The sequence below is a fragment of the Ascaphus truei genome, chromosome 16 (assembly GCF_040206685.1).
Source record: "Ascaphus truei isolate aAscTru1 chromosome 16, aAscTru1.hap1, whole genome shotgun sequence".
Taxonomy (NCBI): domain Eukaryota; kingdom Metazoa; phylum Chordata; class Amphibia; order Anura; family Ascaphidae; genus Ascaphus; species Ascaphus truei.
The window spans coordinates 47,210,450-47,232,731 of NC_134498.1; the positions used below are offsets into that span (position 1 = coordinate 47,210,450).

Sequence of the window (22,282 nt, forward strand, 5' to 3'; positions counted from 1 at the left end):
AAATTTAATGAAGCGCTGAATACAATGTTGGCGCTATATAAATCAAACTATACATACAACACGAGTGAATGGCTTCATTAAACATTAGCTTCTAGATCTGGATTTCTAGGAGTCCTTGGGTTCCCCGTGCATCCACCAAAGGGTTGCCCTGCTATTTAAGCCATTTGAAAATGTTACCAAACACGAATTTACAATGCATCTGATCTCAGACGCGCTATTAGAGAGGGTTGGGGCTCCTTACAATGCATCTGATCTCAGACGCGCTATTAGAGAGGGTTGGGGTTCCTTACAATGCATCTGATCTCAGACGCGCTATTAGAGAGGGTTGGGGTTCCTTACAATGCATCTGATCTCAGACGCGCTATTAGAGGGTTGGGGTTCCTTACAATGCATCTGATCTCAGACACGCTATTAGAGAGGGTCGGGGTTCCTTACAGTGCATCTGATCTCAGACACGCTATTAGAGAGGGTTGGGGTTCCTTACAATGTATCCGATCTCAGACACGCTATTGGAGAGGGTTGGGGTTCCTTACAATGCATGTGATCTCAGACGCGCTATTAGAGAGGGTTGGGGCTCCTTACAATGCATCTGATCTCAGATGCGCTATTAGAGAGGGTTGGGGTTCCTTACAATGCATCTGATCTCAGACGCGCTATTAGAGAGGGTTGGGGTTCCTTACAATGCATCTGATCTCAGACACGCTATTAGAGAGGGTCGGGGTTCCTTACAGTGCATCTGATCTCAGACACGCTATTAGAGAGGGTTGGGGTTCCTTACAATGTATCCGATCTCAGACACGCTATTGGAGAGGGTTGGGGTTCCTTACAATGCATGTGATCTCAGACGCGCTATTAGAGAGGGTTGGGGTTCCTTACAATGATTGTGATCTCAGACGCGCTATTAGAGAGGGTTGGGGTTCCTTACAATGCATCTGATCTCAGGCACGCTATTGGAGAGGGTTGGGGTTCCTTACAATGCATGTGATCTCAGACGCGCTATTAGAGAGGGTTGGGGTTCCTTACAATGCATCTGATCTCAGACACAGATGAGGAACCCCAACCCTCTAACAGGTTTTTTTTTTTTTTTTTTTTTTTAAACCTGAAAGGGTCAGGAGTAATATTTCAAAGCTGTGGTATGAATGCAGCAAATTCTCCTTATTTACAAAGCCCGTGGTGTTAAACTGCAGGTAAAAATATACTACAGATGATTTCTAAATAAATTCAAGACTAAGGACGACCGCAAATGTGTTAAAAATGTCACATTGTGACCTGTGCGAGGCTGGTTACTAAAATGCATTGACATTTTAGAAATGGTGTTTGTGAAACACAGAGACTGCGTTTGGCTTTATTCCATTAAGGACACCATTAGATATTTGGTCCGCCACCAAGGTAAGTTAATTTAAGGCTTCATTTAGCAGTTAGGGCTAGAAGGGGTTTAGATTTTTAGGGTAGGGGGTAGCGTATTACGGTTTAAAAGTCGGATTTTTTTTTAGGGTAAAGGGAAAGGTTAGAGAGACACACACACACACACACACTATTTTTAAACTTGGTTGTAAATGATTGAGGTCATGAAAAGTCAATTAAAAAAATAAAACAGAAAGTGGTCAGTTTTTTCAATATTTTATTGGGTAATTTATAATGTAATAACAATAGTGTTAAAACTACTACAATATCTTTCCACAGCCAAATCTCACAGACCCACAAATAACCTTCTATATATATATATATTTATATATTATTTTTTTGCCTTTTCTCCATTTTAACTTTTTTTTTTTTAAAGCCTTACCTATCATAATAAAAATGCCCATTTCAACAGTTTCTTCACACTAATAGCAATTATGTGTGGAACGAAGGAGGATCTAGTTTTGATGGGGGAGGCGGGGGTTGTTATTTGTGATGTCATTGTAAATCCATAATCAAGTTAATAAGAAAGGAAAATTAGGAGGGGCAGCAGCAGCTACTCCAGGCAGCTGTAAGCCCCTTTTACTAATGGCTTCAGAGGCACAGCAGCCTGCAACACACTGCTCTGCAACGCGCTGCAGGCTGCTCCAGCTCTGAAGGGGTTAATCACCATTGCATCACGGTCAGCTGGTGATCAATTCAAAGCAATCTTTTGTTTCATAACATATAAAAACACTAACTTAGAAACTAGATCCCAAATATTTTCGAAAAAAAGAATCAAGTTTGATATACAAAAACAGTCATTTTAGGTTTTATACAAAAGTTTCAAACAAAAGTTTCATTTTCTCAGTGCGTTTTCCAACCAGTTTATAATTACTGGGTCCAGCGCAGAGGTTTTTGTAAATTTTTTTTTTTTTTTTTTAATATATATATATTTTCTGGAACAGTTATAATAATAAAAAAAAAAATGAAACATCCTTATATAAAGAATCATTGCTGGTCTTACGAATGTAACACGAACCCCTTAAATCTCAGGCACACAAGTAGGGGTTCCAGAGCAAAAATAATGAAAATAAAAATAATAATTAGTTATCAGTTTATTTCTGCAGAGGACGCACATTGTTATTTTTTCGAGTCTCCTCAAATAAACTTGATTCAATTCAACATCACTAGAAAAAAAAAAAAAAAAAAATCTGTTAAAAACCTGTACAAAAATAAAAAAGTTGAACACATTTTCATCCTGCAGGGTTTTTGATAGAACGGAAAGGCTTCGGAGCAGCATGTGACGATATGGCCAGAGGTTCTTTGGTTTTTGGTCTAACATACAAGAGATGGAATCTATTCGACGTTTTGCAGAAACGTGCGCATTAGAAGACGAGTGGGAAAAGGATGTTATACAAGCGCGATTACACCGGGCGACCACTGCTTTTCAACTCTTAGGATACCTAAAGCCGGGCCAATTCAAGGAAGGAAAAAAAAAAATAATCAAGCAACACTTTGTGTGTTTAATCCAAGTGCCTTCTCCTTTTGGTCAAATCCAGACGGCCGGGACTGCCCCAGGAGAAGGATGAAATCCACTTGTTAAAGACTTGCTACATGTCTTTTAAAACACAGGCTGATCAAGGTTGTAAAAATCTACCTCTACAGTAATAAAGTTTAACACAATTAAATATAAAATACAATTACACATGCCCCTTTCTTCTCAGGAGTTTATAGGCAGCTGTCTGATTTGTGACGTCGTTTAAAATACAGGGTAGAACAAAGATTAATTACTAATCGCCCTGTCTCATCACAAACCTATTACCGCTTCACGAGGTTTTAGCGGGCGGTAGCGATAATTAAAACAAATATACTTTGTTCCCCCAATAGACATCAGAGACAGCTGCCTTTCCACAGATCTCAATGTGTAAGATCTGTTACAGATCCGATAGTATACATATAGATTTACAAACAGGTCAGGGCTAACTGAACATGTGTAACTTGTCTTTAACCCAGGGGTGGGCAACTCTAGTCAAGGGCCACCAACAGGCCAGGCTTTCAGGAGCTCCCTGCTTCAGCACAGGTGGCTAACTGATTGAGCCACCTGTGCGGAAGCAGGGATATCCTGAAAACCTGACCTGTTGGTGGCCCTTGAGGACTGGAGTTAGCCACAGCTGTTTTAACCGCTGCTACAAGGGCCTGCAAACATAAAACTCTGCTTCAGCAGCCGAGAGATTACAAACATTAAAAATAAACCGCCATTACGTTTATTGGCGAATCAGTCGTATTAAACAATGCAACTTAACGCCACTGATATGTGACATTTCATTCTTGCGCTTGATTATTCAGAGGAATAAAACTGTAGCACAATCTTATTTAAAATATTCTCTTTAATAGTGGAAGAAAATTAAAGTTTAGGCCGGTTTAAAGCTTCAATAAAAAAAAAAAATCTAATTTTCATTTGTTTAAAAAAAAAAAAAAAAAAAAATCTGGTTTGAGTGAAATTGGTGATATTCAAAACAAAAGGAATATATTAAAAAAACACAAACACGGTTTCACCTTCATAGCTTTGCCGCTGTAACTGCCGTAAAGGGGGCTCTGCAACACATCGCAGGCGCCTCGGACAATGGTAGACCGCACTCAACGTGCTACAGCTCCGGCAATCATGGGGTTAATGCAGGGTCCTCAACTCCAGTCCTCAAGATTTCTCCCCCCCTCCTCAACAGGTCGTGTTTTCAGAATATCCCTGCTTCAGCACAGGTAGTGCAGTCTTCGACTGAGTCACCTGTGCTGAAGCTGGGATATCCTTAACCTGGCCTGTTGGAGGGGAGGGGGGGGGGGGAAGGGGTTGAGGACTGGACTTGAGAAGCCCCGAGTTAATGTCTTGCAACAGAAATACAAATCATACCACGTGTGGTTCTCACCAAGCAATTAAAAAAAAAAAAAACCAATAATTATTGTTCAAAAGGAAAGTCAATTAGAAGTGAAGTGACAGATAATGCGTGGATTAATAACCTTTTGCTGTTGGATGGGAATTCCATGCATTTCAGGCTCCTCTCAGAGCTCGAGTTAAAACCTTTTCTGTCCACTTTGCAGTTGTATAACAGCCTTTAGACTAGATCAGGGGTGGCCAACTCCAGTCCTGATGAGCCACCAACAGGTCAGGTTCAGGATATCCCTGCTTCAGCACAGGGGGCTCAATCAGTAGGTTAGTCGTTGAGTGGCCAAATCCAGTCCTCAAGGGCCACCAACAGATCAGGGTTTACGGATATCCCTACTTCAGCACAGGGGGCTCAATCAGTCTTCTCTTCGACAGCCACCTGTGCTGAAGCAGGGATTTCCTGAAAACCTGACCCTGTTCGGTGGCCCTTCAGAACTGGAGCTGGCCAGTCCTGGACTAGAAATTGTTTTTAAAATCCACAGCTACTAAAAAGACAAATGCATTGAGCACTAAGCTGGATACAAAAAGAACACAAACATACTTATTTTTGTGTTTCTTTCGAGGTCTCCCCTAAGCCATGCTGGGAAGTATTTGCTGACCTCGTCCTATCACACCTGCAGGATTGGCATTTCATCAGTATAGCATTATTACACCGGTAAGAAACATTTGTAGAACGTCTGCATATATCGAGGATTTGTTAAAAAAAAACCCAAAAAAAACAAACTGATATCTTGAGTTGGCATGACCAGTCACGTGACCTGTGTGTGTCTGTGGGGGGAGGGGAGGGGGGGGGGGCGGTTGGAGATTAGCACCTTTAAATACATAGAATAAAAAAAAATGCAAATTCTAAGGCTCATTCAGAAGAGCGCGATGGAACAGGGACGACGGCGAGATTGTTGCGTCAGTTTTGTTATATATATATAAAAATAATACATTTCATTTTTTTTGCAGCAGAAAGCATGATTTCGGCTTGTGCTCACCTAGTTTATCGAAAGGAGAGAAAAAAAAAAAAAATAAGGGGGAGGGGGGCCTCTGGAAGGCGAGACAATAAAATCGTTTCTAGCCAGTTTCCACTTAAGACCCCAAAAGACTGGGCTGCCCCCGCAGAGAGAAACCAAAAACGCTGGGTTTCCGTGCACCTGGGAGGACCACAGAGAAGAAAAACGGATAAAAAACACTTGGCTTAACTTCTCAGGCCCTTTAACACCGTTAATACCAGAGCAGCCTGCAAGTTATCGGTCTGCAGTGCTTGGGAGGCTGCTCACGACTTCAGGTGTCTATTTAAACACGCTTGGTTGCCAGATGGGCCAGCCTCTGGCGGGAAAGGGGTAATGCAAGACATCTGAACTGAAACATCCCGGGTGCTGCTGGGTGGGAGTCATTCAAGTCCCTGCTGGCTGTTAAAGGACCTTGCGGTTTTTGGAAAGCAGATGGTGGATGAAGGAATTGCTAAAACCCAACTAGGGAAAAAACAAAACAAAAAACAAAACCTGCTCAGACAATAAAATATAAATATCTGACCGCTTCAAACCAGAAGCAAACCGCCTATCCTTCTGCTCCACGCCAACTTCAAGTGAGCAGCCCGTGACGCAACATCTGCAGGGAGTGGATATTGGCAAATACTTGCTCTTTCTGGCTTTGCCTTCTGCAAACTTATCAGAGATGTCTCCGGCTCAGGAGGCCGTTTTTATCAAACTGGGTTTCGAACACCACAAGGTAGCAGCTGTGAGGTTCCCGGAGGAGTTATTTCAGCAACACGCAGGACGAAATGCTTTCCACAGCACAAACCCTGTTACCGCCAGAGGGTCCGGCAACGCACCGCAAAAAACGCAACACTCAACACAGCACCTAGAGCAAAGCTAACTCAAAGTAACTTTCTGTGCCTGAGAGATGGGTAAAGCTATGAAGGGAGTAATGGCACTTGAGGCAGTTGAAAGCAAGCAGGGATTTTCTTTAATTCCATTACATGCCAAACCATTCAACGTTTTGCTCTAGGCTGCTCCTTTTGCGCCTCACTTAGAGGTCAATAATGGATTTACACGTCCCTCTGACAGACACCAGAAAAGCTATGCTGTCTACGTCACACTGTTAAAGCATTTAATGCCAGTACCGGAAGGCCTGCAAGTGAACTGCAACAAAAACCAAGATTTAAGATAACGCGGAAACCATTGACAACGTTTGATTGATTTAGTCGCCTCTCTCCCCCTCCTTCCTGGCTCTGCCTTTTCACACTGCACCCAGGGGCGGCCAACTCCATCCTCAAGGGCCACCAACAGATCAGGGCTTACGGATATCCCTGCTTCAGCACAGGTGGCTTAAAAATCAGTGGCCGTCTTCAACTGAGCCACTGATTGCGCAGGGATAGCCTGAAAGCCTGACCTGCTGCTGGCCCTTGAAAACTGGAGTTGGCCACCCCTGGGTTAACGACTCCGAAACCGCGCCGTCGTATTTTGACAGCAGGCAGCACGGAGCTCACTTGGCATTTACAAAGATTTTAATAAGTCGCCATATCGGATTTTTTTTAAATTTCATCATCACTGCAGCAAGCAGCCGTGACGCGCCTACGTTCCCAGGAGCAGCGCCGATACGACAAGAAGCGGAACTGAAGCTGTAAAGAACACGGGTGGGAAAAGCTTTGGGGAAAACTAAATAAAATTCATCATGAATCATGATTATAAAAAGGGGGCCGCTTACCCGACGATGCAAGTCAAAAGGTAGCGTTTAAAACACAATTTAACTAATAAGGTAACATTTCTACCCTTGGTCTATATTTGTCAGTGCTGTTAGTTATGTATGAATGAAGGATCGATGTCCGTGTTCTCATATATACCGAGTGAAGAGAAGGAGACGTGTCCTCACAGATGTGGGAATATCCCTGTAATTAAAGAAACCGATCTTATACAAAGGATGCCCCCCAACAGGAAGGGAGCGTGGCACGGAAATGTTGAAGCCCCCGCCGAAAAAAAATCAAAGCGTTCGAGATTCTTGCTTTGGCGATTTTCTTTTCTTTTTTTTTCTATAAAAACTTGGGGAGGGCGGGACTGGGCTAATCAATGGAAATGCCAAGTCGGAAAGGGGAAAAGATGCAATATTAAACAACGTTAGTGCTAGTACAGGACTGGCCAACCCCAGTCCACCAGCAGATCCGGGTTTATGGATATCCCTGCTTCAGCACAGGTGGCTCAATCAGTGGCTCAGTCGAAGACTGAGCCACTGATTGAGCCACCTGTGCTGAAGCAGGGATATCCCAATACCTGGCCTGTTGGTGGTCCTGGAGGACTGGGTTGGTCACTCCTGTACTAGAGGCTTGCAAAGCAATGTATACTGCAAGTGCCTACAGCTTTGAAGTGTCTGAGGCGATTTAAAAACAAAAACTGCCGATATGTACACGTCACTAAACCAGCTCGGCACAAAAAATAAACCCAAACAAATCCGTCCTTCAACCACAGATCCTCCGTTATGCAACGATTCCTTCCATCCACAATCATTGAAAACCCTGATCAATACAGATAAAGGTTAAACAAAAGAACAGCAATTAAAATGTAAGAAAAAAAAAGGATATATGCTGCAAAAAAAATTATTCAGTAGCTCAAAATAATAATAAAAAATTAATTGTGTGGGTATTTAAATACATCTTCCCACCCGCTGCCCCGGCGGGCGTTACCGAGACGGGCAACGCGTAACCAGGGCAACGGAAACTATCATCATAAAATGGTACAGTAATAAAGATAGCTAGACCAAGAGGGGACTGGGTCTCCTGGGAAGAGGTCGGCTGAAAGGTCAAGTGACTGGTCACGCGGCTCAGTGTCAGGAATAATGGTTGTATGGTGGGAGCGGGTGCCCGATGCCGTTTTGAAAGTGATGGTGCTGACGGTGGGAAAGGTATTCGGCGTAGCTCATGGTCATCTTCTCGCTGCGGTATCTGCGAATGGAAAGGGACAGGAGAATCAAAATAAATAAATAAAAACGTGCACCCAGGAGGTGGTGGGAATATTGCACGGCCAATAAAGCCAGAACACGGCACAAACGGGTGTTTCACCGCATTCAGGAGGAGTGCAGGACTCCCAGGGGCTTTATTCAACAAGCTCTTTGGGCCGATCGCCCTGGTCGACTTAAAAATAGGAGCTTTTGGATTAGCGCAGTGCGATCGGCCGCATCACAGACTTAATAAAGCCCCCCCGTCTTACAATGGGCCCCCCACATTGTAAAGATAATATTTTGTACTTGCAAGGTTCCTGGGATAGAAACAACAAAAAACAAGAACCTAACAGCCCCCCTGCAGGCACACCAAATCAATAACAGTCAACAATGAAGTCTATTATGGATTGGCTAAGCGTCCGGAAGCGGTGATTGTTAAGGGCAAAAAGCTTCCTCTTGGCAAGAAATACATTTCCCCGGTAGTAAGTTTCCCAGTATAAAACCCCTGCAGTTTTAAGGTCTTCCCATAACGCGTGAGTGTAGCTTAGAAAAAGAAAAAACACATTTGGATGCTACTTTAACCCCTGCTGTGCCTGGCACTCCATGGGGCCTCGTCACGCAGTCGATACGTCACACCATTTGCGCGTTTTCTAGCGATCGTGTTCAGCTCTCATAGGCGCACAGAACGTGACCTTGCCGGCTGAGCAACGGAAGTGGACCCCTCAGTCAGTGATGACGCCATTAAGAGGCAGATGGGCTATAACCAGTGCCTTGACTGTTGTGGGTATAAGGCCACTCCGCATGTTAAGAACCCCTTTAGCAAAAGCAGAAAGAAGAGTCTCTCCACAGGCAGTGAGAGACAGGAATACCAATTACATGCACTCTCTGAATAACCTGAATAGTGGGAAAACTATACAATAGTATGAGTGTGGAGAGAGACCAGTTAGAGAGATCCCCACCAGGAGATTGTGATACTAATGGTCAAATAAAAGTCTTGCCCCCTTAACATAAATGGGTACTGTTCTGAGTTGGGTTAAAACTTCAACTAAATTATATAAACAAGTTAAAATAATAATAGTGACAAGTACGGACTCACTGTACTAATAGCGATAAACCCACCATAAACAGTCAGGTTCTGACAGTCATATTGTTAGGCACTAGAGTATGGTCTAGGTGGAGATAGAACCCCTACAAGCATTGTCTGTACCTTGCCCAGCTATGAATCAGACCTGTAGGTGGATGAGAACCCGGGAGTTCTAGACTAATATTGTGCTGCCTAGCTAGCAGGGTCCATAGATTCATATTAAAAAATACTGCTTACGAGCGGAAGTCGAGTATTTAAGTATTTCAAAAACAGGCCTCATCCATATCACTTGTTTTGGGAGGCAGCAGCTTTTCCTCCCAAAGCAGTGAAGAATTCACAAGCCGATATCTCCAGAGCGCTAATGCATCAAAATACAGAAGAGTGAACAAGGCTGAAAATACAAGTGAACACACCTTTAAAAACCCTGATAAGGGAAGGCAGTGTGTTTAGGATTCGTCACAGCTCACAAGTGCCATCTTATTTCTACCTTACAAACCACTCACTTCCTCTACATGTGCAGAGGTTAAGAATGCTCCCTTTTAATAAAAATAATTAACAAGTCATTAAACTGAAAATGCAGCTTTATCAAGAGTGGTATAGAGAGTGTAAAGAAACCCTGCTTGATCTGCTGTAAAAACTAGTGTAAAGAAACCCTGCTTGATCTGCCAGCGAAATCCCCATGTGCCCTAAATCTTAACCGACAAGCTCAGCAGCTAATGAAGTCCAGGAATGTAGGACAGGACAGTACAAGGGCAGTGCAATGGGAGCTGTATCTGCCGGGTAAGGCTGTGTGGACACTATACCCTGCCTTACACCCCACATAGAAACGCTTGCAATGCGTCGTGTCTCCCTATGAGTTAATTCTCAAACAGAGCTTCTCATATTACCTCCCAAAATCACGTCCCATTGTTACCATCTCCATTGCAGTCAATAACACCACTATCCCTCCAGTCTCGTAACTACGCTGCCTAGGGGTTATGTTTCACTCCTTTCCTTCTCCCCATATATAAACGCTGTAACTGAATCTTGCCCTTTTTCCCCCCACCTTCAAAACATTGCTGATACACGCCCCTTCCCGTATTGTGCCATCACTAAAACCCTAAAGCCTGCCCTTGTTCTCTCCCGTATGGAGTACAGGAACATTCTTCTATATGGCCTCCCTGCCTCACATCTCTCTCCTTAACAACCCATTCAAAATGCTGCTGTCCGAATCATGTCCTGCGCTTCTAGGCACATATCTGATCTCCTGAACTCCCTGCTGGCTTACTACAAAATTCTCCTCCTTACTTTTAAAGCTCTACAGCCACGCCTCTGCACCGCCATATATATTTCAACTGATCTCTCGTTACACCCTTACTCGTCCCAAGGTTGTCTCATCTTTGCGTCTTTTACCTCTACAGTCTCCTCGAGTCTTAAACCTTTGTCACTAATCTCTCCCTACCTACGGAACTCCCTTCCACTCAATAGTCGTCAAGCACCTTCACAATGAAGCCAATAATCCACCTATTAAGGAAGCAGCTCGCTAAACATTTTACACCTCTGCTACCAACTCCAGATGCGCTTGACCTCCCAGTCTACACTTATACTCCTACGGTGTCGGTAAGCCTCAACGTACCAGTTGAATTGTTAGATCTTTGGGGCAGGGTCTCCATGAGCCGTATGTGGTCATATACCTGTTGCACTTCTTCCCAGTGTTTGTAATGTCTTTACCTTGTATTGTAATTTTGCAAACGGCTGTGTACCTTGTTGGCGCTATATAAAATGATACATACAATAAAATTACACAAATGATACATTCCCCATCTGTCAATAGCGCAAGTTTACAAAAAAGGTCCAAAACTATATTCCTGTATATACATATATAGAATATATCTATAATTCTCTCTCGGTGTCGGTTTGTGCATGATTTATTTTCATGCTGTAGCTCTCTGGAGGCATCGGATTGTATTTTCTATATATTTTTCAGGCGTATATAACACTAATTACAAAACATCTGACTTCTTTATAATATTTATTACATTCCACGGAGGGTTATGTAATGGTCTCATGGGGGGGTCATTTTCAGGCAATAACCCAATTTACTTTGGAACACACAATACTGCCACATTAACCAGATGTTAAAAGGCCACATGTGGCTTAAATGCTTCAGATACCTGGTCAGTTTAATCGTTTTCCTGAAGTCGTTACCGATTGCAGCTTTGTAACCTCCTTTCCTCAATAAGGAATCTATGGTCTGTATGTGGTCCCAACCTGTGAGAATGAAAAGGAGACTTATGGAGGCGATTGCTTTCGTACCCGTTCATACATGTGGCTTTTGTGAAGCCCGTGTGAACATTCAATATTTTTCCGTGCCATCCGGCTTTGTATTTTGAACCGTCTTGCATTGTTCTGATACGGCTTTACCATTTTGTTATTTAACAGTACATTTGTGCTGTAGCAATGTTTCTTATCACTGCGTGTTAACACCAGAAGGAGGAGAAGGAGCGGCTCAGTGAGTATAGACACCGACTTTGGCACCGAGTTTGAAGCAGGGAAACTGGTTCAATTCCCGGTGTCGGCTCCTTGTGACCTTGGGCAAGTCACTTTATCTCCCTGTGCCTCAGGCACCAAAAACAGATTGTAAGCAGGGACCTGTGTCTGCAAAATGTCCCTGTAAAGCGCTATGTTAAACTAGCAGCGCTATACAAGAATAAATTATTATTACTAAAGAAAGAATGCCCTTTTTATTCAGTGTATTTCTTTTAATACATTTACTCCGCAATAAATTATACAGATCAGCAATGAAGACAGACATTAAAACTTAACTACTGCAAGTTGGTTCCACAGTAGACGTTTGGATAAAGAAACGTGTCCATAGAGTTTAACCTATGTTAAATTTAACCAACAGATACTTTAGCCCAGGGGAGCGCAATCTTATTTCCCTGCGCCCCCCTGCTCGCTCTTTCCCTTTTTGTGCGCCCCCCCCTACCTTCACTCCGGCGGCAGAGTCATGATGTTACATTGCCGTAGCAACGTGACGTCACCTGACCTCGCGGCATCATTTGGTGCCGTGTTGCCATGGCGACGCGTTTCCAGGAGCACGTTAAGTGAAGTTTACAGAGGCCTTCGCCACTTCCCCGGCACTTAATTTAAGTGCCTTCCGGAAGCACGTGGGGCCTCTAAACTCCGCGCGCACCGCAGACAATCTCCCGCGCCCCGCAGTTTGCGCACCACTGCATTAGCCTACATTTGTTTTTACAGTGTTTTGATCCAGAGGAAGCAAACAAAAAACCCCAGTGACATTAACCAATGCTGTCTCATAAGGGGAAAAAGAATTCCTTACCGACACCAAATATTGGCAATCAGATTTCTCCCTGGATCAACATCCTTCCCATGTCTACTTATTTGGTATATCCCTGTATCTCTGTCCTTTCTAAGAAGGATATCCAACCTTTTTTGGAAGATATGTATTGCATCTGCCTTCAGTCTCCATGGGTAATGAATCCCACACTAACTGGGGCAGGTGAAAATCTCCTTTCCTCCAACCTTAAGCTATGACCCTGTGTCGTTTGTACTGTCCTTGGGATGACTAGGACTTTCGAAAGCTCCTTGTATTGTCCCCAAATATATATATTTTTATATATCCCTTTGGACAGCTCTTTTCTAATGTAAACAAATCTACTTTACTTGGCCTCTCCTAATAAGTCAGATTTTCCATCCCCTTTATCAATTTGGCAGCTCTTCTCTGCACTTTATCAAATTCCATAATGTATTTTTTATGGAGTGGTGCCACAACTGTACTCCATATTCAAGGTGTGGTCTTAATGCTTTATACAGTGGCATAATCCTGCTGGTTTCCATTCCATCCATTGCCGTTTAATGCAAGATAAGATCTTATTTGTATTTGCAGCAACTGCATAACATTGGGCACTATTGTGAAGCCTGCTGTCTACAAGCACTCCTAAATCCTTCGGATGGCATTGCTTTGTCAAATATATATTTTTAAATGATTTCATACACCAAAAAGATGCATGAACTTAATGGAACCATTAAACATGGGAATTAGAGCCTGCCATGCCGTTAGAAAGGCCGCAAAAGGTCATTTGTCAAGTTTAAAAGACATACATTTGTTGCATCAATTATTAAATATGGTACTTTTTTTTTCCAGGAGTCCACTTTTCCAATAACAGCCACGTCTTACAAGGATTGCGTAATTTGCCGCAAGTCTGCGGGTCAGGTAAATATTTAAACAATACAGTTACGCATTGGTGCAAAGAGTTCCTCCTGGTTCCTCCTGCACTATACAGTCATTGCTCATCTGTTTGTGCTCGGGTAGCAAAAAAAAACAAAATGAAAATATTTATGCACACAAATTTGATAATCACCAAGAGTTTGTTGGTCAGCAAGTCTAGGGATTTAAAAATATCAACAAATATTTTACTAAACCTTTTCGATGATAGCAGGAAGGGGGCAATGATGCAGAGCAATGCTTTGCAGACCCGTCTGGGATAAAAGGGGTTACACCACAGCGAGAATCCAAACGTAGCACGAAGGAAGGCACTGGAAACCTACAGCAGGAGTGGCCAACTCCAGTCCTCATGGGCCACCAACAGGCCAGGTTTAAAGGATATCCCTGTTTCAGCACAGGTGGCTGTCAACAGCCACCTGTGGTGAAGTATGGATATCCTTAAAACCTGGCCTGTTGGTGGCCCTTGAGGATTGGAGTTGGCCACTCCTGCTACAGGGACAATAAAGCCAATTTATAAGCTTCTGTTTGCAATGAAATATAGCGTGAAGAAACAGAAAACTTGCCGAGGTCAAACCCAAGGATCCATTAGCCAAAATCTACTTATTTTGGGAAAGATTGGCTAAACGCTGAAAATATGGTGAAGTCTGGGTGAAACATTTTTTTTTTTTTTTATAAAAAAAGGAGTTAAGAGGAAACAAATGCAAATGACATAAGCACACACACGCTGGGATTCACTGACCTCCGATATGGGTTATCGCACTGCGATCCTGCGTTACGCAAAATGGCAGTGCGATAACTAGTTTGGAGGGTTTGCGAATCTCTCCCAAAGTGTCTGACATTAAGACTACCCTTTAATAAAGCCCATTTCCTTTTCCAGACGTGCGAATAACCCAGAATACCAAAAACAGCACCCAAAGAAATAGGCGTCAATCGTGTTCAGACAGACAGACAGACAGAGAGAGAGACAGACAACGCCTTTGGAGCTAAACTGCACAAATCCTTTCATTATCTGTGTAGTAAATGAAGTAGCTTTATGGCGAGCGCAGACTGGGCGCAGACCAGGCGCTTGTCACTTGCTCTTTTGGACTCGTCCAGGATAGAAGCGAACGCGCTGGCGCTCAAGCGCAGTCACGTCAGGCGCTCATGCTGATTGGGCGATTCCTAGCCAGCTAGTTGCGCGCATGGGGGGGGGGGCGTGCCCGTGACATCACGTGAGCGATTTGCCCTCATTGGCTGAACCGCGCACGTGACCAGGGTAAGCGTGACAAATAAAAAAAATATTTGTCACGGCAAGCATCGCGCCTCTGCACGTGCACGCGGGCGCAGTGGTGGTGGTGGTGGGGGGGGGGGGTTTTGTAGAGTTTCAGTGTTTTGAACGCGAGGGCGCTCCCACCCTGAACGAGGCCTAAAGGATGAAACATGCCTCCTGCAGTTTAACACTGAAACGCATTCACCGCTTGACACATCAGGAAATATTACTTTCAGTTGCTACGCCAGCATTCTTACACAGTGGATTCCGCACGCATAGCCGCTTGTGTTTGGTAACCAACCCAACGGTCTATTCAGATCCCAACATATATATATATATATTTTAAAAAATTCCTCCCCGTTCCTACTTTACCCCTTCATGGAGGAATCCACTGTAGTGAGAGATTGCATGTTTGAATATATACAAATGTGTAAAAAAAAAAAAAAAAAATGTAAAAAAAAAAAAAAAAATTCAAAATGTAAGATGAAAGCCTTACAATTAAATATTGATCCACCATCTGACATCAGTGCACGGTCACATATTGCATTTTGGTTTTTACTGTGTTTAAACTCTTTAACCAATTCTTATGAAATAAAGTGCATGAATGACCTTGCTCCTTTGCAACCTCCGGTAAGTAGGTGGCGGTTCGTTTGGATCCTTTTTCGTTGATGAATTCTATTCTAATGCCATGTACACCCACCTGCAAGAAAGCGGCACTTTCATTAGTACATTTCGGGACACCCAAACGCATGAACACACCCCAACGCTGCACGGAGAAGCACATGGGGTTTGGGAGCTTCAGATCCTGCTCGGCGTATAGCAATTCATTTGGCAACAAAAAGCGGTTTAGCGCAAGGGGCGGGGGAGCAACGCCAGCCCCCAAGGGCCACCAATAGGCAAGCTTTTCAGGACATCCCTGCTTCAGCACAGGTGGCTCATACTGTATTTCATTTAGTAGACGTTAGATTGGCAGTGAAGTGGTTACAAAATATTACAACAGTAGCCATGTGTGAGAAATATGAAGACAATACATAAGAGAAACTTGTGTAATGACCTAGTAATCACCTATACAGGGTGGCCAAGCTGACAGTCAGCACGGGGTAAAAAGGCTCTAAAAAGGTTACGCCTGTTTTTGGTTACCCCTGATCCGAGTATAAGGGAACAAGGGAGTTAGCTCTTGAGCCCAGTAACAAGGTATGCTTTACATGTACCATGCGTGAATAAAGTATTTGATGTGTTTTTATCTTTCCGGGCATGTCAGTGAGCAGGGATTGCTAGGGCATGAGTTTAAAAAGAAAGTGGGGGGGGGGGGGGGAAGGGGGTGTTGGAGGAATTGTTGTTACAATGTACCTAGGTAGTTGGGGTCCAGTTGTCAGGTCCCCCAAGAATGAACCCGGGAATCATGCCTGATGTACATGTACATTGTGCTGGCTATATCGCCCCTTAAAAACGCTTGCGCGACTCACCGCTAGGGTTCCCTGCTTCAGCAAAGGCCAGAAAGGTAAATGGGGAAAAGGGATGAAGTGTGTCCCTGTAACTGAAGGGGTTCCTAGGTTAAGGGGGATACCCTAGTTAATGCCCAGAGCCTGTACTGGGTTCCTGGATGCGCCAACCACAGATAAGTTTGTCAGGGGACAATGAGTCCAGTCTAAGTCCAAATCGACAGTGTGTGGGGAATAAGGCTGAAAGAAATAAAAGTATAATTTTCTATTCCCCATACCCAGGGCTTAGGGATGTATTGAAGTTGATGTTCAGACAAGCTGCCAGGGCTAACCGATAGGTGCCAGTAAGTCTGCTGGACATCGGAGTTCAAAGAAGCCAGAGGATGCAGGAGGTGTGAAAGCCAATTGGGTAGCAGGGAAGGGCTCAAGTACCCAAGTCCGAGGCACAATAGTAGTCGTCCGGGCTGCCATTTGTTCTGCCAGACAGTGGAGCCTGACCCAGTGGGTGGCATGAGATAGCCAGGGGCAGTGGTGGCAAACTTGCCCATGTCCCTTGGCAATTTCGATTTCCCGCTGACCTGCCTTTCTATACCGGCTTGGCTCTGACTGGATAATGAGAAAGTTTTCACACGATGATTGGCCGCTGAGTTTCATGATTGGAACTCCAAATACTTTAACATCGGAGCCAATCAGGTTTGAGATTTCTAGCAGTAGAATAGCGGGCGGGCTTTTCAAAGACGCTGCTGCGCGAATAGCAGAGCAACCGGCTTCGATTTCACACCTGAAAAGTCTGCCCGCCAGAGTCCAAGTCCCATTTTTAGCTCCCAAGTTATAATAATCGACCGTAGCGGTCGGATTTTATGCCGATTTCAGTTCCAGAGAGTCGGTGGTAGCCAAAAGAGTCCAAGTTCTCTGAAGAGAAGGGAGTGGTGGGCGTGTGGAACTTCACGCCGATTTGGGAACCAGGAGATTCCGGGCTAAGTCCCGGTCAGGGCAAAACTCTTATTTAGAGTTCCCTGCACCTAGGAGAGTCTAGTTTTCGCCTACAGTAAGTGTGCTTTTCGCCTGTATTTTGTGTTTCATTGTGTGTTTGCAAATTATGCCGATTACAATTTATTTCATTACCTGGTTTTGCTCAATGAATGATCCTGGTAAAAAAAAGGTGTTAATTGCCTGGTCTCCAGTGGCAGCCAACTCCAGTCCTCAAGGGCCACAAACAGGTCAGGTTTTCAGGCTATGCCTGCTTGAGCCACGTGCTGAAGCAGGGATATCCGTAAACCCTGATCTGTTGGATGTCCTTGAGGACTGGAGTTGGCTAGTTAACGACTGAAACGGATTGAGACACCTGTGCTGAAGCAGGGATAGACTTAAACCTGACCCGTTTGTTGGTCTGAGGACTGGAGTTTACCATTTCATTTCCTCCTAGGGAACAGAATGGAAGGAATTCAGGCATTAGCAAATTAACACTGGATGCCCACAGCGTTAGCACATTCTTACAGGGAGGTCAGATACATGGAAAGTGTCCCCAGACTTCCGGAATCAATACCTGCCGTTAGGCAGGACGATTCCTGCTGTCCGACACCAAGGTCTGTCATATACAAAGTGGGATGTACCACATATAAAGTGCAATCGAGGTCCTCTCAACTTTGCATCTGTACCCAGTGGTCTGCAAAAGGAGCGATGCTGCACATCTGTTACATTTTCGTGCCTTTTAACATATTAGAGCTGCAAATGAGTAAAATCACACCCATGTCTTTACTACCCCCCTTTTCATTTAAAAAAAAAATGGGAATAAAAAAAATACATTTGAGTAAATTTGCTTAAATGACTTGCTGTGAAAATCACAGCAACAAATGGGAAACATACAATTAAATTCTCCTTTCTTCAGGGTCTTAAATGCAAACAAATATTGCAGTAATCTGAAGAAAATTAGCCGTTGCCAATTACTGACGGGTAGAAAATCATTTCACTATAACAAAAATATGGAGGGGAAAAAAAAGAACCCCCTGAAGTGTGGAATATATATATATATATATATATATATATATATATATATATATATATATATATATATATATATAAATGTTTATTGTACAGAGTGGGACGGGCTCTGAAGTGGAAGCTTGAGCGCTTTACTTGGGTTACATCTCTTTATATTTTCCCATTATTTATTAATTACCCAAGAGCACCGCTCCCTGCCTACATTTTGCTGAAGCGGGGGTTCCCTATCTGATTCTTAATTAAATATCGGACCAGCTTTTAAATGAAGATCAGATGAGATTAGACAAAATCCTTGAACGCCGCTTACGTCAAAGAGCAATTATACGAGCTGTCAAGCGGTGGCAATTCCTGGACATCACAAGTCTGGCAAAGCGCTACCTGCAGTTTCTCATCTGAGCCGTATCTGGGCATAAAAATCCACAAATGTGTAGGGTAGGGATGACCAACTTCAGTCCTCAAGGGCCACCAACAGGTCAGGTTAAGGATATCCCTGCTTCAGCACAAGTGGCTCAGTCAAGCTACCTGTGCTGAAGCAGGGAAATCCTCAATACCTGAACGGTTTGTGGCCACCCGTGGTGGTGTAGCGTCTAAAAGCAGGGACTTAATCATTTCAAGCCCCAAAAGCTGCATTACATTAGAATCCACTTGTTTGAACCACAGGGCAGCCAAGAAAGCTAGAAGTGTGACTCTGTTATATTGACCAAAGCTAATCATATAAAACAGCAAATTGCAAGGATGCAAAAGATTGGTTACAATGCATTGAGCTTTCGCCTCATCGCTAACCATACATGGTTCTTAAGTAAGGAACTTTTAATCAAGTAATCTTTTATCCAATTATTTTAAAAGTTAAAATGTTACAACCTAAAACTAACATGAATATTCATATCACAAATGGGTCTGAAAAGGAACCATTAAAATATACTTTTGTAGAAAGGGGGAAACAAATCTCAACTTGTGTAACAATACAACGGGCATTCAGAAAGACGAGGAAAAAACCCGAAGTTTTAGGTAAAATGCCTCTTCATTTTCCCAAACCATAAAGGAGTTGGATGCATCGGGGACGGGCCACAATGATACAATCTCAATGTAAACCCAGTCACACGTGTATTTACACGTGTATGCACGCTTATAAAGGGGAGCGTTTATAGCAGAGATGTGCACATCCCCCCCTTTAATATGTGCATCAATACAATCCCCACAATAAGTAATTTGATAAATTGCCGATCGATCCATTCTGTGATCGGCGAAGATTCAGCTTGTGGGTTCACTAAATGGCTGCCAGTGCAGCAGCAGACGACCAAAGTTCTGTGGGGAAGATCATGGGACCAGGCAGTCACTAGATACAATTGGTGCACTGCTAGAGAGGGCAGGGCTCAAAAAGGGGTGTGACTTTGTAAATGGTTGTTATAGAAACAAGAAATGGTTGTTACATTATAATACATTAAAAAAGTGTCATTCACGGTGATTTAAAAAAATAATCAAAAAAAAAAAGTATTTTTTTCACAGTACAGAACAAAAAAATAAAAAATAATAAAACACATGTAGGATATTGCCTGGTCTGCAGGTTTGAAGAGGTTTATCCTTTCCAAAAAGCAGCCTCCAAAGTCCCAACTGAAGCGCCTCTTGCTGTTTCGGCTAAATGTTTCGTCTGCCTGCTTGCTGCTTTGCGAGTGTTCATTTAACAAACTTGGCAACCAGACTGTTAATGCTGAGAGGTTAGAAGCAAATTAGGAGGACAGCAATCTTAACAGGAAAAGCACACTTGTTTTCAAGAAAGCAGATTCTGCTTTAAATCTCATATATACGCTGAATGGCGACATTTGTAGCAACATTGGAAGATTTGTATTGTTGGCACTGAAGCAGTTCTAGGTGTCAGTTACTGGCACACAAAGCAGACATTACATCAGCTCATTCCTCATCTTACCTCCCAGTCCAAGCAATCACATACATCTTCAAAGTTTGTAAGCAGAGACACTGAACAGAATAGCCGTGGCAGCTCATCCCTCGTCATTGGGGGAAAACGGCTATCTTTAAGGGCACTGCGGAAAAGAAAAACCAACCTCAGATCTAACAAAATCAAGAAGATGACATGTTAATAACTACTCAACTAACGAGTCACATCTGTAAACAGATTTGTTTGGTACCAAACGCTCTTGCAATCTGTAACAGTTATATACAAAGAAGATTTAATAAAAGGATTGAGCCCATTCTGATTACACTTCAACTCACAGATCTAGCAAAAGTAATTGCCCCAAACGTATCACCTTTACCTCTGTATGGCAAGGAATAGGGAGCATTACTGAGGGACACTGGTAATTAGTAGGGTTACAAATGGACTCTTTAATACATGTCTGGTGGGAGGGGGACTGCTCTGTGACCTCTCTGTGGCAAGCTAATGTGTGGACAGAATTCCTTTCATGTGCTCGCAATTGCAAACATCACACGACTATAGAGCCTACCTCTCAATGGAGAATAAAAGGATGTTATCCACCGATTTTTAGCATTGTTACTACTTTTCAAATGCTGCGGGAGTGCACAGTTGTACAACAGGACATATGGCTCAATGTACGTAGTATACCAAGTACTGCCCATAGCGCACTGGAGATTAAGTATAATTGAAGCGATACATAAAACCCATGGATAACGTGGGCCAGTGTAGCACTGCAGGAGCCCGCACAGCCCTGCAACATAATAACTCTCCCCAGTGTTGGTTTTAGAAATTCTAAAGCAGGGGTCGTCAACTCCAGTCCTCAAGGGCCACTAACAAGCCAGGTTTTCAGGATATCCCTGCTTCAGCACAGGTGATGCAGTCTTCAACTGAACCAGTGATTGAGCCACCTGTGCTGAAGCTGGGATATCCTTAAACCTGATCGGTTGGTGGCCTTTGAGGACTGGAGTTGGCCACTTGTGCTAAAGTGAACGTGAGAAACTGTATCCCGTCTGTGGTGAAGTCAATGGATTATTTACTAAAACAGCAACTGGATACAACACACAACTAAGTTACTCAGCGCTGCATACGCATAGATTTGTCCGCAATGGCTATACTGAAAACATGATATAAAAGGTTAAACCAGCAGACCACATATCCAAATGAAAATCCTCAACAAGATATTGATGGAAACATGGTGACTGCAAAGCGCAAGGCTTCACTAAATCCTAAAACGATCATTACAGTTAATTAGTAACATCCAAATGAGTGGAACCGCACGGGCCTGTAACAGGTACATGTTATATTCACTTAAAGCAGCAACCCTGAACCAGGAGGTCCCCTGGAGCTGATAGGTTGTTCCCCGGCACCGGAGGGCCCCGTTTCCGGAGATATTTTTAACTTTTGTCTTTTTTGACACAAAATAGAAATTTGGCGTTAGAGCACAAACCTGGCTTTGGGGTCACCAAGAAAAATCCTTTCCATTGGCAGCCACAGCAAGCCCATTTTGGGTCTACCAGTTTGCCCAATGGACCCCTGGCTCGCCACTAAAGAAGCAGGTGGTTTCCGGACATCAGGGGACCACGTATAAGCTACAGGGGACGCTTCCGGTTCAGGTGAGAATGTTAGGGCGGATTGGTCCTTGAATGAGCTATACAATACAACGCGTACAATAAAAGGACTGAGAACACAAAAACATGGAACGTACAGTTTACTGGTAGATTCTATTCTAACATATGCAATACTTTTCCACTTCCTGAAACAAATCTTAAATTCTCCTAAATGTGTTTCTAAAAATAAAAATAAACGATCATGAGAAAAGTCCCAGGTCCGACTCATTTGTTGAAAAATCCTGTAATACTGTAAATAAACCAAGGAGAAAATGGTTTTAACAGCAATTTATTCAAATGTACCTAAAATTAAACACTTGGCATTAACCAATTTACTGCAACAAGTTGTCATTCACCCTAGAAGCCATTCATTTAGGATAGCGATTCCAAACTTGGCGGGCCCATTGGGTTTTAAAAAGGGGGCCCTAACACACATTGGAACGTACAGCAAGTGGAAGGTGGCGGCTGGCCGATAGGAAGGCGTTTGCCTTCATCAATAACA

General features: G+C 43.4%; 1 protein-coding gene across 5 annotated transcripts in view; it reads right to left on the minus strand.

Annotated features, from left to right (window-relative positions):
- Positions 1 to 1,612: 1,612 nt before the first annotated feature.
- Positions 1,613 to 22,282, minus strand: part of AMMECR1 (AMMECR nuclear protein 1) — a 65,473-nt gene continuing 44,803 nt past the window's right edge. The window contains exons 4-9 of one of the 5 annotated variants that reach the window (XR_012788433.1): positions 20,168 to 20,282; positions 15,410 to 15,500; positions 11,477 to 11,573; positions 11,034 to 11,075; positions 4,863 to 8,243; positions 1,613 to 2,570 (exon numbers count right to left, since the gene is read on the minus strand). Coding sequence is in view for 3 of the 5 variants with exons in the window: in XM_075573462.1 (XP_075429577.1) it covers positions 8,129 to 8,243; positions 11,034 to 11,075; positions 11,477 to 11,573; positions 15,410 to 15,500; positions 20,168 to 20,282 (460 nt within the window). In the remaining 2 variants the exon portion in view is untranslated. Of the gene's footprint in view, positions 2,571 to 3,752; positions 8,244 to 10,938; positions 11,076 to 11,476; positions 11,574 to 15,296; positions 15,501 to 20,167; positions 20,283 to 22,282 lie in introns of those variants that run through there. The other 4 variants (XR_012788434.1, XM_075573462.1, XM_075573463.1 and 1 more) reach the window with 4 other exon arrangements.